Consider the following 15,062-nt stretch of genomic DNA (forward strand, 5'->3'; position numbering starts at 1 on the left):
TCCCTTCCAACCCAAACCATTCTGTGATTGAGGAGCAGCTGTTCAGGGGCTGTCCTGGGCACGCAGGTCACAGACCCTCAGCAGTGACATCGTGGCTCATGCTCTAGAACTGGCATGTCCCACTCCTTCAGCTCCCCACACACACACTGAGGCTGCCTTTCCTCCTGCCCTCTCTCTTCCACACCACAGCTGCTGCTGTCTTTAGGCACTGGGAAGGGGATGGAGCTTGTGAAGAGATCCAGGCAGGGGCTGGGAGCTGGGCTCAATGTCACTGTCCCACGACCTGAGGAAAGTCCCTGTCACTGAGCTGAGGGGTCTGGGCTGCATCAGCTCTGCCCTGAAGAGCCCCAGCATGGTGCTGGGAGAGGGAGCAGCAGAGCCTGCTCTGATGGGGCTCATTTACTGCCTCCTCACAGCAGAACAATCACAGCAGCTGTGCTGCACTTCTGCATTAGCAGGGCTTTGTTAATTGTCATTTCAACTAGAGCGGAAATGGTAAGGAAGATTTTCTTTGATTAAAATGTTGTCAGTGATGGGGAGCTCAACAGACCCCTGAGAAACAATTCCAGCTATATCTTTGCTTTAAAGTCCAAGGCCAGCTTCCACTATGAACACTTAATCTAATTACATCAAACCCTCACTCCGTTTCAGCTTTATCAGCTGGAATAGCGAAGTTTAATCACTTCAACAAGTTGGCTATAGCAATCTCTTAATTTTCTGATAAGATAAATTATTGAGCTAGACCCAGGGAAAGAGTCAGGCACAAGCAGCTGCTGCAGATGTTTAACTGCAAGCTCTAACACCAAAATCCATCCAGCACCCACTACTCCCATGTCACCATTGCAAACCCCACAGGAGCTGTCCAAGTGGCCAAGGAATAGCAAAACACAGAGATACAATGCCTGAGCCAGCCAGATGAGCAAAGACATCACTCAGATTTACTCCTGATTATTCAGAGAGTATAGCCCTCAGGTATGCCCCAAAAGATATAATTCTTTCACACATAAATGATCCTGGAGCCAGTCTGCTCATACACAGTAACCTCTGGTTGGGTATTCACAGAGAAAGGTGGAATTCAGTTAAAGTTCTCTCTTTCAAGGGAGTTCACCCTCTGAAGGGGATCCCTGTCCATGAACCAGGAGAAAAGATGGGAGAGGCAAAAAACAAGATTTTGTTGTCAGTGGTCTCTCACTGTGCACCAAGACAAGCAAACATTGGTGGGCCAGAGTCAAGAGAGCCCCAGCCAGGAGCAGGGCACTCACCTGGGAGCTCTCTGCTGCTGGGGCCTCTCTGCTGACCTCACACACACCTCACAGAGAGGTGCTGGAATCTCCCTCACTGGGGATATTCCAGAAGTGTCTGGACACAATCCTGTGCTGAGAGCCCTGGGATGAGCCTGCTGAGCAGGGAGGTGGGAGCAGGTGAAGCTCTGTGTTTCCCTCCCCTGACCCATCCTGTGGTTCTGTGAGCAGCACAGAGCTCAAGGCTCCATGGCTGGTACAGGGAGTGATTTCCAGTGGCCTCCATGAAGGGAGAGGCACTGAGATTTTTGACTCAGGAAGGAATTTACATGCTCAGAATCTGCTTTAGCAAAGAGCCCTTTCTCTGTGAAACCCATTGTCCAGTCCTCCAGCCATCTCCCAACTTCACCTGGAGTTCCTTCCAGTTCCTGAGGAGCAGACACCAAACCCAGACACACCACTGCCAAGAGCAGCTGCCACAGCCCCACCAAACACAGCTGACACAGGAGCAGCCCTATTTCATCTCTGTAATTCCATCAATGACAGGGACAGCCTCTCTCAGAGCTGCCACTCATGGACTTTTCAACACTGAGTGGCACACCAAGAAAAGAAATCTTCATCCCACAGATAAATGAAAAGAAAGAGCCACTTACCCACTTGTTCCAGGTCTCTGGGTCTGAGAGAAGCGCCAGTCTGTGTTAGGTTGAGCTTGCTGCAAAGAAAAAGAAGAGTTTTAATACCTCCATTCTTGCCTTTGAAAATGAAAGTGAACTGATCCTGGATTATTTCAGTCTGGAATATCAGCATGTTCTGTCCAAGTGAAGCAAATCAATTAGAACAAAGAGAAAGCTCCCCCCTCCCCTTTTCCTGAGTATTTCTGAAGCAGCATGAATACCAAAAGGCATGACAAAAACTGTTCAGAGAATAATCTTCCAAAGCAGCTCAGGAAACCAGGCTGTGAAAGAAATGAAGCATGAAATAAACTGATAAGGGCACGAATTCAGCAGGAGCAGTGGTACCACAGTAATGAGCTTGGAGGAGGAAGGGGGTGTGAGGGGGTGGCAGAGTTAATTGATACTGAGAAAGATGCTCTTAATACTCTAAGGTAAAAATGGTAACAGACCTTCCTAATCTCTCCTTCTTCTGTCCTTAAAAAGGCCTGCCTGAGATCTTGTTTTTATGCATGATATTTGAATGACTTTTCCTGGCTGTTGTGGCCTTGGAGCACTACAATATTTTTCTGTCCACAGAAAAAAGAATAAACTTCCGACAGCAAGAGGAAAAAGCATTATTTGTTTAGGAGACACAATAACCTTCAGACACAGCAGCACACTTTGTAACCTCATTAATAAACCCCCATATCACTCTCTGCCCGTGTTATTTTACAACCAGACAATGAACATTTTGTAAATAAGGAAGGACATGGAGCAAGCTTGTATATTCCGTTTTGAATCATGCCATTGTGGAGAGCACTAAATAGCACAACTGTTTCTGTCGGGACAACACACACACTTCCGAAAATCATGATCATCTTAATGAGCTCCAGAGTGATGACATACTACCTGGAAAGGACAATGCTTCCCTCAGCTATTTTAGGAAGGAGCAGTTCATAGCCCATACATAGTGGAACATCAGTTTTATAGGATTATTCTGCTTGTACATGCAATTACTAAGGAAAAGTGAAGACGAGTAGAGCTGACCTAGATTTTTATTTAGGAGATGTGCTCTCACTAATTTCTCTGCAGCTTTGATGATACTCATGAAAGAAGATATTAGAATAAATTACTCCCCTAAAATAGATGCCCCACTGGTCCCCATGCTGCATGCAAATGAAGCTGTTGAAAGACTTGCCCTCCAGTTCTCAGAGACGCGTTTTTGCACACGCTGGCACACAATACTGCACTAGATAAGCCCTTCCCAATATTTTGAGTAGCCCTTCCATATTTTGAATTCCTGTTGTAATTACCATTTTCAAATTTAGGGCAGGCATTTGTGACACAAAATTGCTTTACTTTTTATATCCCAAAGTTATAAAATCTCCAGCTAAACACAGTCACCTACATCTATATTTAGGCATCTGAGTACAAACAGCTCAAGTTTTCAAAGCTTGCCGCTCGTCAGCCTCTTCAAGCCAAGGGCACATAAGGTCACCAGGATCTTTGTGAATAATGTCACTCCTGACATTTCAGTATTTTAGTGCTGAATACCGAATTCAGCTGCTCGCTCAACATGACCAAGCTGGAAAATGATCCCTGGCTGAGGCACAGTCAGTAATTAATAACACTTGGGGTTTGAGAAATGAGAAATTTCTACAAGGCATCTCTAAAACTGAGCAAAAGAAACACAGGCAGACTTTCCTTTCAGATAACCTCCTCCGCACCACAGCTCATGTGCCATGTAGGAAAAATGGGTTAAACAGAACCAAGAAGTTAAACCCCCAGAAAACCTGTTCCTGATCATGCTAAGAATCACTTTAAATAGAAACATGTACGAGCGGGGCCAAGGGGAAACTCTCCACTGCTACAAACACAGAGTCTTTGATTCTGTAACGCTGCTCAGCTCCTTCCCCCACCTCCACCAAGCCCAGCCAAAACTTTCACCTGCCACCTCCCAGGAGGTGACAGTGACACGTGTGCCCTGAGGCCACCGTCTCAGGAGGAAGGATGGACAGAGAAGAGCCAAGTGGCCTGGATATGCCAAACTGTTGCACTCAGCAGAGAGGACAGTAAGGAACAGCCATCTCTTACCCCATCGCAGGGACTTGCTAAGGTGCTGGTCACCTGCTCATAGGCAGCCATGGTCTCCGCAGTGCTAGAATGGCTGAAGGGCTTTACAAAGAGGAAATCGCTCTGCTCGGACATGGGTGAGAAACAAGAGGTGTAATTCTGTGCCTGGGAGGTCAAGCCCGCTGCTCCCACGTCCAGGTACTTGATGAAGCCATCTGGCTTCATCTGCCCTCGGAAATGGGAGGCGGGCTTGCGGCCAGTCCCTCGGCAGCAACCCGCAAAGGTCCAGCTGGCACTGCCAGCCTTGAGACACCGGGCAGCCACCAGCCCGAACATCACACAGGACACGATGGAGATGGACACCAAGGAGATGATGAGGTAAAGAGTTAGGTTGGTATCCTCGGAAGAAGGCTGGGGGAGGTCCAAGGACTTGGAGAAGTCCTGCACGCTGTTTTCCTCCGGAGAAATTACTATTACCACGGAGGCCGAGAGGGACGGCGTGCCATTGTCCCTCACTTCCACCACCAGCCTGTGGGAATCTTCTGACTCCCTGAGAGTCTGTGCAACCCTTATCTCTCCAGAGCGGCGTTCCACTTGGAAAGGCAGAGCCTCAGCAGACTCCTGCAGCTGGTAGGACAGCCAGGCATTATGGCCACTGTCAGCATCAACTGCTACAACTTTAGTTACCAGATAGCCAGGCTCTGCCAAGGCTGGGATGGCTTGGTGGAAGGCAGAGCCCTTGGGGACAGACGGGTAGACAATGCTGGGAGCGTTGTCATTCTCATCCAGGACAAACACATGGACCACAGTAGTGCTACTGAGAGCAGGAGACCCAGCATCCTTCACCTCCACAGGCACCTGGAACACCTTGTCCTGCTCGTAATCCAGAGCTCGCACGGTGTAGATGGTGCCATTGTCCTGATCGATTCGGAAGTAGGTTGAGATAGGTGCATCCTGCATCCCATTGTCCAGGATGGAGTAAGACAGCTTGGCATTGCTACCCTCATCAGGATCTGATGCTGACACTGAAAAGACAGAAGTTCCAGGGAGGGAGTTTTCCTGAACGTGAGCTGTATCAAAAGGGCTGGAGAAATTCGGTGCGTTATCATTCACGTCAGCAATGCGGAGATAAAAGGTTTTTTGTGTGGCCCTCTGGGGGGACCCTGAATCCACAGCTCTCACTGTGATGTTGTATCCACTGGCCTTCTCCCGATCAAGGGGACCACTGGTGACCAGCGAGAAATGCTCTTTAAAAGATGACACCAGTTTAAACGGGAGCTCTTTTGCTATCTGCAGACGGACCTGCCCGTTGTCACCCGAATCGCTGTCCTTCACACCAATGAGGGCGATCACCGTGCCTGGGGCTGCATCCTCCTGCACTGGGCTGGAGACAGAGGTCAGCACAATCTCTGGGCTGTTATCGTTGATATCAATTAATTCCACTCGCAGGTGACAGTGGCCTTCCATGGCTGGGGATCCCTTGTCCCTGGCTCGAACTGCAATCTCGTAAGCACTGGATTCCTCATAATCCAGAGGGGCTTTGGTTCTGATCTCCCCTGTACGGGCATCTAAGGAGAACAGTTTGGTGAATTTACCAGGTGCATTATTGCTGGTTTTAAAAGAATATTCCACATCCCCGTTGGGACCTTCATCCAGGTCGGTGACATTCAGCTTGGTGACCAGAGTGCCCACAGGCACATTCTCCTCCAGAAGTACCTTGGATATGGGTGGGTCACAGACAGGAGGGTTGTCATTTGCATCCAAGACATGGATGGTAACCCTGGCAGTGCCAGATTTCACAGGATTCCCTCCATCCAGGGCTGTCAGTGTTAGGTGATGAACAGGCACTTTCTCTCTATCCAGTGCTTTTTCGAGTACGATCTCGGGCATTTTAACACCATCTCCTCTCACGTTGATGCTCAGGGCAAAATGCTTGCTGGGGCTGAGCTCGTAGGTGGAGATGGAGTTGGTGCCCATATCTGGGTCTTCTGCTACTTCCAAGGGCAGCCGAGTCCCAGGGTTGGCTACCTCAGTGATCTCCAGCACCACCTCTGGCTTGGGGAACTGGGGCGCGTTGTCATTCACGTCCAGGACGTCCACCTCAACCCGGTGGAGCTGGAGGGGGTTCTCCATGACGAGTTGGAGGTGCAGAGAGCACGTGGGGCTCTGCCCACACAGTGCCTCCCGGTCCAGCCTGCTGTCCAGCAGCAGCACACCTGCCGCCAGGTCCACCTGGAAGTGCCGCTGCCCACCCTCGCTCACCAGGCGCAGGTTGCGGGCGGCCAGGCTCCGCACCTCCACCCCCAAGTCCTTGGCCAGGTCGCCCACAGAGAAGCCCGGCTCGCGATCCTCGGGCACGGAGTAGTGGAGCTGGGCGCAGCTGGGAGCCGGCAGGCAGGAGAGGGCTGCGAGCAGCAGCGGGAGCTGCCATGGCAAACTCTGTCCCGCGAGCATCCCGGGCCGGCTGTGCGAACGGAGCAGCGCGGAGAGGAGCGGCGCAGCCTCCCCCTCCTCCCCGCCCCCGCGGCCGGCCCCGGCAGCCGGAACCCCTGCGCCCCGGGGGGGTCCGAGCCGCCTGTGCAGGGAGGAAGCCGCCGCCGGAGCCGCCGGAGCCGGACAGGGAGGGATGGAGGAGGCGGGGGAGGGGGCGAGCGCAGCCCGGCCGGCTGAACCGCTTCTCGACACGCAAAGACACACAAAGTCGGCGAGCGGAGGGGACGGACCCAGTGACAGTTTTACGTGTCTCCACAGCCCCCTCCTCCTCCGCCTCCTCCTTTTTCTCTCCTCCTCCTCCCCTTCTCCATCTCACCGCCTTCCCCAAAATACGCACGGCGTAGCCCTCCCCTTCCCCCGCTGCCGCCACTCCGCCCCCGCAGCGCCGGGGGGGCGCCGGGGACTCCCGGCAGCGGGGGGGGAACCCGATCCGCCCCGCCCCGCCCGGCTGCTGGCACCGGGCACCGGCGGACACCCCCTCCCCAAAGCCGGCCGGTTCGGTGCCGAGCCCCGCCAACACCGGGCTTGTGTTCAGGTCGGACACCACACCCCCGAGCTCACCTCGCTGCACAGGGTGGGATCCGCGGAGGGTTTCACAAACATGAACTCGCTGATATCCGAGACAGGCGAAAAGCAGGAGCGGTAACGAGGGGCTGGGGGTGCCGTAGCTGTCACCGGCACGCCCATCACAGTGTCCCCTTTCTTAGGCTCATAGTGAAAGTGCCCAAAGATGTGGCTGGGAGGAGGCTGAAGCGTGTTCACGCTCTCCACGCAGCCGCCCTGGCCGGCAGGTGCAGAGCCCCGCCGGAGGCACCGAATGCCCAGCGCTGCCAGTGCCACCAGCGAGACGGTGGAGATGAGCACCAGGGATACAATCAGATAAAGCGTAATACTGGGCAAGCCCCCACCATCAGCGGCCTGAGCCTCGGAGCCCTGCAGGGCCTCCGGACCCTTCTCCTCCACCAGCACCACCAGTGTGACAGCTGTGGAGAGCGGGGGCTCCCCGGCATCCCGCACCACCACCAGCAGTTCGTGCTCAGAGGCGTCCGTCTCCTGCAGAGCCCGCATGATCCGGACCTCCCCGGAACGCAGGGCCACGCTGAAAAGCCCCAGGTCTGTGGCTTCCACGAGGTGGTAGGACAGCCAGGCATTGCGCCCCGAGTCCGCATCTATTGCCACCACCTTGGTGATGAGGGCAGGAGGGACGATGGAGGGGGAAATTCGGAGCTGAGTAGCAGAGTCCTCCCCAGCCCTGGGGAAATGCACCTGCGGGGCATTGTCGTTCTGGTCCACTACAAAAACATGAACCAGTGTTCTGTTCCTCAGGGCCGGGGAGCCACCATCAGAGACCTCCACGTGGAACTGGAGATAGGTGGTTTGCTCATAGTCAAAAGGGAATTTGGCGGTGACCTGCCCATTCGTGGGATGTATCGAGAGGTAGCGAGTAGGATCCAGGCCTGGATCTGTCCCACCAGCTCGCAGGATGGAGTAGGACAGGCGGGAATTCTGCTCCGAGTCGGGGTCGGCAGCAGAGACTGTAACCAGCACGCTGCCCACTGGATTGTTTTCCGCCACCAGCACTTCATAGGACGCTTGCTCAAACTGGGGAGCGTTGTCATTGACATCTATCAGGGTGATTGGCAAGATGGTGTGGCGGGAGAGGGGCGGATTGCCCAGGTCCGAGGCAGAGACGGTGACGTTGTAGTAGGCAACGTGCTCCCGGTCCAGACGGGTGCTGGTGAGCAGCGAGTACTGGTGCTCGTAGTCCTTACGCAGCTGGAAGGGAAGATCTGGAGACACGTGACACAGGACCTTGCCCTGCTCGCCAGAGTCCCTGTCTCTGACGTGTATCACGGCCACCACTGTGCCCGGCAGTGCATCCTCGCTCAGGGTGCTTGAGAAGGAGGTGAGAATGACCTCAGGGGCGTTGTCATTGACATCCGTGATTTCCACCACCACGCTGCAGTGCTCCTCCATCGTGGGTGACCCCATGTCCTTGGCCTCCACTTCGATCTCATACACCGTCGCCTCCTCAAAGTCCAGGTTGCCCTGGACACGAATCTCCCCAGTTTGCTCATCGATGGCAAAGATCTGGCGTAAGGCAGCTGAGTTGTGGCTACTGAGAGAGTAGCGGATGTCTCCGTTGGGTCCTTCGTCCACATCCGTGGCATTTAACTTCACCACGAGGGTGCCCAGCGGCGAGTTCTCCACCAAGCGTGCTCCATATGATGGTCTGTCAAAGACCGGGTGGTTGTCATTAGCATCCAGGACCTGAATAGTGATGCGTATCTTGCTGGACTGTGGAGGAGAGCCCCCGTCTTCAGCAGTCAGGACCAGGTAGTGGAAAGCTCTGAATTCCCGGTCCAGGGCCCGCTCCAGCACCAGCTCAGGGAACTTCCCACCATCAGTGCGGGCCTTCACGTTGAGGTTGAAGTTGTCGTTGGCACTCAGGTGATAGGTCTGCAAGGTGTTGGTGCCCACGTCGGGGTCCTGGGCTGGCTGGATGGGGAAGCGGGCACCCAGAGACGCCAGCTCGTAGATGCGCAAGGACACCTCATCGCTGGGGAACTGCGGGGGGTTGTCATTGATGTCCAGGATCTCCACCTCGATTCGGTAAAACTCCACCGGGTTCTCGATGGCAAGTTTCAAGTGGAGGAAGCAGCGTGGGTTCTGCCCACAAAGCTGCTCCCTGTCTATTCTCTCGCTGACCATAATAACACCGGTGTTCACATTGACGGAGAAGTACTGGGAATCCGAATCCGACAGTACCTGCAGATTAGCTGCCGCCAGTTTAGCCACATCGGTGCCCAGGTCCTTGGCGATATTGCCCACAAAGGCACCCCGTGTGAGCTCCTCCGGGATGCTGTATCGGATCTGAGCAGATGAGCTGTGCAAGAACAAACAGAAGGAGAAGACACGCGGCAGCCCCAGGGACCGGCGCGCCTGCCCTGCCCTCGGCATCCTTGCCGGGTGGCCGGCCGGGGAGCGATGCCCTCGGCGCCGGGGGCCGCGCTCAGCGCTCGCCGCTCCCATTCATTGTTTGGGGCGGACGCGGCTCGACGGGGCGGGGGGAGCGCGGCCGCGCAGCCGCCCCGCCATTGGCTGCGCGCGCGGCGGCGCCGCTCCAATCGCCGCGCTCCTTCCCCAGGACAGCAACACCGGCGCCAATCACGGCCCGCGCGCCGCCGCCGCGCGCCGCGAACCGGCGCGGCCGCTCCGCGCCCCCCGCGGGGACCGCGCCGTCGGAGCGCCCGGCAGCGCCGGACCCGCCCCGGCATCGCCGCTCACCTGGCCGCGGTCCCGCAGCGTGCCCGCGGCGGGCAGGAAAGCCCCGCTTGCCCTCGGCAGGGTGGCGGGGGTTGGGCAGGGCCGCAGGAAGGTGAAGTCGCTCCGCTCGGAGCCGGGGGAGAAGCAGGTGCTGTAGCACTGCGACGGGGAGTCGGTGGGTCGCAGCGTGACCTCCATGTACTTAAGGGTGCCGTCGGAGCTGAGCTGGAGCTTGGGGCTGGAGTGCTTGCAGAAGTCCCGGGAGGGCGATTCGCTGAGCCAGCAGCAGCAGTAGGGTGAGACGGCGGCACGGCCCCTGCGCCGGAGGCACCGGGCGACCAGGAGGGTGACGGTGGCCAGTGCCACCGTGCTAATGGCTCCCAGAGCGATGATCAGGTAGAAGGTCAGGTCCGGCTTCTCCTTGGCACCAGCCAGGAAATCCTGAGGCTTGAAGCTCTCCTCCAGGGCTGCCTCCTCCAGGGCCACAGTGATGGTGGCAGTGCTGGAGAGTGGAGGGTCACCATTGTCCGTCACCAGGACAAGGAGCTGCTGCACTGCCATGTCGCTGTCCTGGAAGGCACGCGCGGTCCGCACCTCCCCGGTGTACAGCGACACGTGGAACAAGGAGGGGTCGGTGGACTGTGGCAACAGTCGGTACGAGAGCCAGGCATTGTGCCCAGCATCTGCATCCACTGCTGTCACCTTGGCCACCAGGTAGCCCGGTGGGGCAGACAGTGGGACCCTCTGGGGTGCCGGCACATCGCTGTCACTGGCAGGGTACAGGATGGTGGGAGCATGGTCATTCTGGTCCAGCACGAAGATGTAGACAGTAACATTGGCATAGAGAGGGGGGGACCCCGAGTCCCTCACAACCACAGACACTGGCAGAACCTGCAGCAGCTCAAAGTCGAAGGTGCGCTGAGCATAGAGGTTACCATTGTCGGGGTTGATGTGGACAAAGGAAGAGATGGGGGCATCCTGCACTTGGCCACTCTCTATGGAGTAAACAAGCCGGGAATTATCCCCGTAGTCAGGATCTGAGGCAGAGACGGTGCACAGCAGGGAGCCAGGCGGGTTGTTCTCCTGGAGAAAGGCATCGTAGGAGGGCTGCGAGAAGCGTGGGGGGTTGTCATTTACATCAGATATATTGAGGAGCAGCGTGAGTGTGGTGGTGAGAGCAGGAGAGCCACCATCCCGGGCGATCAGCTCCACTGCATACTGTGAGGTAGATTCCCGGTCCAGGCTCTTCTGGGTGACCAGGGAGAAGTGGTTCTGAAGGGACCTGATGGCAAAAGGCACATCGGGAGAGATCTCCAAACTCACATCCCCGTTGGCCCCCGAGTCTCGGTCCCGTACATTGAAGAGCCCCACGACAGTCTCGGGTGGGGTATCTTCTGGCACCGGATTCAACAGGGAAGTGAGCAGCACCTCCGGGGGGTTGTCATTGGCATCCTCCACTTGTACCTGCAGCACACAATTGCCCTCCATCTCCGGGACCCCTCCATCGTGGGCTCGCACATAGATCTCATAGAAACGGGATTCCTCAAAGTCCAGGGCCCCGCTCACTCGGACCTCACCGGAGCGGGGATCCAGGGCAAAGAGCCTCCGCACCAAGTCGGAGGTGTGAACCCCGAAGGAGTACTGTGTCTCCCCATTGGGACCCTCATCGGGGTCAGACGCATTGACCCGGAGGAGCACAGCCCCCACAGGTGTGTTCTCCGGCACCTTCACCTTGTACGTGGTGCGGTCAAAGGTGGGAGCGTTGTCATTGACATCCAGGACCTGGACCGTTATCTGCGCCGTGCCCGAGCGCGCTGGGCTTCCCCCGTCCACTGCCGTCAGCACCAGCTGCACCTCGGGCTGCTCTTCCCGGTCCAGGGCACGCTCCAGCACCAGCTCCGGGAAGAGTTTGCCATCCGGCTGCTGCTTGACATCCAGGGAGAAGTGGGAGTTGGGGCTCAGCCGGTAGGAGCTCACGGCATTGGTGCCCACGTCGGGGTCCTGTGCGCTCTCCAGGGGGAAGCGCGCAGCCACCGTGGCAGACTCGGCGATGCGCAGGGTGCGGTGAGCGGTGGGGAAGCTCGGGGAGTTGTCATTCAGATCCAGGATCTCCACTTCCAGGCGGAAGAGCTGCAGGGGGTTCTCTGCCACCACCTGCACCGACAGCACGCAGCTGGCAGCTGCTCCGCACAGCCGCTCGCGGTCCAGCCGCTGGCTCACCACCAGCGCGCCGCTGTCCAGGCGCACGGCGAAGTAGCGCAAGCTCTCCTCTGAGCCCAGGCGCAGCCTGCGACCCGGCAGCTCCTCCACCTTCAAGCCCAGGTCCCGGGCCACGTTCCCCACCACGGTTCCCAACTCTGACTCCTCAACCACCGAGTAGTGGATCTGCCCGGAGCCCCGGCCCCAGCCGCAGAGCAAAAACAAACTCAGTACTTGCCATTTCCAGGCGGGTCGCTGGAGGCTGGCACTCTCCATGTCCGTGCGCGTCTGGCCCGGGACACGGCAGGCACTGAGGAACTGCGAATAAATCCCTGGGTCTCTCTTGCACGGCTTAGAAAACAGCTCCGGGGCTCCGGCAGGCTGCGGCTCCAACTGTCAGCCTCCAAGCAGAGGGGGTGGGCTGGGGGAGGGGAACTGAATCACAGCCCCAGCGCGGAGGTGGGAGGGGGGGTGGGGGAGAAGCAGATTTTCCCCCCCTTGCTTCAGATCAGCGCCCAATTGGCCGAGAGCTCCATCCCCTCTTGGCCAGCAGTGGCTCCGGAGGTGCGGGAAGAGGGGCCTGAGCCGGCAACAGCGGGGCTGCCACCCCCGGCCTCCCCTCTGCCAGCCTGACTCACTTGCTCCGACAGCTCGCTCTGCGTTCACAGGGAAACTGCACGTCCTGGCAGCCTGGAAGCAAGGTACAAGCCCTCCCTGTGTGCTCCCCCTCCACAATGGTGGCTTCACATCATGCCCACAGACAAAGGGCAGCTGTCATGAACGCAGGCCAAAGGACTTTTCATGCCCGATGAAAAGGTGCTTGTTAGAGCCCCGAGGTGCCAGGGGCTCTTCTCTCACCCCTCTTCTCCCCCTCAGCTACTGCTTTGGCTGCTGCCTGCACCCCATGATTGCCTGTCTGAGTGAGGCATCACTGCCACCAGTACCGCCACCGGCCAGGACACCTCGCACTGGGAGGGGGACACCCACTCCTGCCAGCCCAGCGTGGGAGTAGCTAGCTGAAGGTGCAAAAGCAAAGGCAGGTGAGCCATTCAAAGCCGAAATACAATTGCTCGCAATGCACACCTGACGGGAAGCCACTTCCTCAGCCTGGGGCAAGGAAGGGGTCAGTCTTCACAGTACCCAAATCACTGCAAACACACAGAGCCAGATAATAAGGTCACTAGATCACCACAGGATCACACCACCAGGTCAGGATTTCAGACTGGGAAGGAAGCCCAAGCCTCCCACCTGGCACTGATACTCTGTGGCAGGTACCGCTTTGCAGTCAGTCTCCTGAGGGCAGAAGCAGGGGTCTTAGCCTCCCCAGGGGGGAGCACAGTAATTTCCTGCTCTCCCTGTCACAGACGATATTGGCAAGCTGCAGACTTTTAGTTCCATTCACATCCCTGCAGAAGCCTTGTGCACTCAGAGTCACAGAATAGCCTAGGTTGGAAGGAACCTTATAAATCATCTCATTCTGACCTCCTGCCGTGGGCAGGGACACCTTCCACTAGACCAGATTCCTCAGAGTTCAATCCAGCCCAGCCTTGAACACCTCCAGGGATGCGGCAGCCACAGCTTCTCTGGGCAGCCTGTACCAGTGCCTCACCACCCTCACAGGGAGGAATTTTTATACCTGTTATCTAATCAAAGCCTTCTGTCAGTTTAAAACCATTCCCTCTTATCCTGTCACTGTATGCTTTTGTAAGCAGTCCCTGTCCATCTTCTGTCCTTGGTGCACTGAAGGCCACCCTACCCCTCCCCTGGGGGCACACAGACCCTGGGGGCTGGGGGTTGCAGTGCTGTGGCAGACAGGGGACCCAGCACCTGCCTGGGATGCTGCCTGTCCCCACCACCTGGGCACCAGAGGGACCTGGGGAATAGCTGGGAGAGGCTGAGAGCACCCGTGCCCGGCACGGGGGACAGCGACAGGGACAGCGACGGGGACAGCATCCTTCTGCCGACAGCAGGGACCGTGAAGGTGCTGCAGTCCGGGGTCCTCCCTCCCGTCTGCAGCACCTCCCTGCCTATTCCGAGCCGTGAGGCGGGACCACCCTGCTGCCAGTCAGGGAGAGACACCGGGAGGAACCTTAGGAGTGGTGAGAACACTGCCCAGGTCCCACCTACCGCCGGCTCCGGAGGAGGGGGGAAGGCGCCTTAAAGAGACAATGCAGAAAAACACCGGACAAGGGATTCCCCAGCACACAGAGACCGATTCCTTCTGCTACATACTCATCCCCCCAGAGCTCCTGACGGTGCCACCAGCAGGAAGCTGTCACGGCAACCTTGGCTCTGGAATGTGCCCTGTCCCCATCCCAGGCTGAGCCCCAGACAGTACAGCTGGGTGACAGAGCTTTCCACTGGCAATACAGGGTGCTGCACCCCGGGGGATGGGTTTGGCGCTGCTGCAGTGCCTCAGCAGAAGCCCCTGCAAAGCCCACATAGCCTGGGAGAAACCACTCAGTGCCCTGAGATGGCTCAGCCACCAAAAACCTGGAGCAAGGGCTTTAAACAGGGACCCTGCTGCTGTTTGGGCCTGTCAAAGCTCGGGATGGGGACAGTGGGACAAGGCAGGAAGGGTATGGGGTGTCTGGGATGGATGGAGATGTTCCTTATTCCACAGGGTCAGAGCTCACTCTGTGGGGAGGCACCAAGCCAGACAACCCAGGGATCACTGGAGATCCTGCAGGGAAGGATCCCTCATGGCAGGACACACAACCTGCTAGAGACAGAGCCAACACCCTTCCCCCTGCATCCCTTTTGGGGGTTGGCTGTGCCCTGCAGAGCAAGGTGTAAAGCCTTTGCAGGCTCGACACAATCCATTGTCACCACAAAGACTGAAAATCCAAAGCCCAGAGCCATCCCAGCTGATTTCTCACTGGCAGTGCCCTTCCGGTGCAGTACTGGGGGATAGGAGGGAGTCAGGGCTGGGGCTTGCTGCCCTCCTTCCACCCCCACTCTCAAATCATTTATTGCCCTCACCCCCAAAGGCATCTTGGCAGGACGTTTAGGTGGAGGGGACATCCTTGTCCCCAGCCATAGCACAGCCCACACTTGCTCCTGCAGCTGCTGCAGCCATTCTCACCTGCCACAAATCAGAAGTGCTGAGTCTGAGCAGTGACGCAAGCAGGGGAAA

At 57.2% G+C, this 15,062-nt stretch overlaps 1 protein-coding gene across 9 annotated transcripts in view; it reads right to left on the reverse strand.

Annotated features, from left to right (window-relative positions):
• LOC131565001 (protocadherin gamma-C5-like) overlaps positions 1 to 15,062 on the reverse strand; it is a 229,623-nt gene that overhangs the window by 21,048 nt on the left and 193,513 nt on the right. For 7 of the 9 annotated variants that reach the window (XM_058815642.1, XM_058815638.1, XM_058815639.1 and 4 more), the window contains exon 2: positions 1,895 to 1,953. In XM_058815642.1, the coding sequence (XP_058671625.1) occupies positions 1,895 to 1,953 (59 nt within the window). Of the gene's footprint in view, positions 1 to 1,894; positions 1,954 to 9,748; positions 12,203 to 15,062 lie in introns of those variants that run through there. The other 2 variants (XM_058815635.1, XM_058815634.1) reach the window with 1 other exon arrangement.

The sequence above is a fragment of the Ammospiza caudacuta genome, chromosome 16 (genome assembly GCF_027887145.1).
Source record: "Ammospiza caudacuta isolate bAmmCau1 chromosome 16, bAmmCau1.pri, whole genome shotgun sequence".
NCBI lineage: Eukaryota > Metazoa > Chordata > Aves > Passeriformes > Passerellidae > Ammospiza > Ammospiza caudacuta.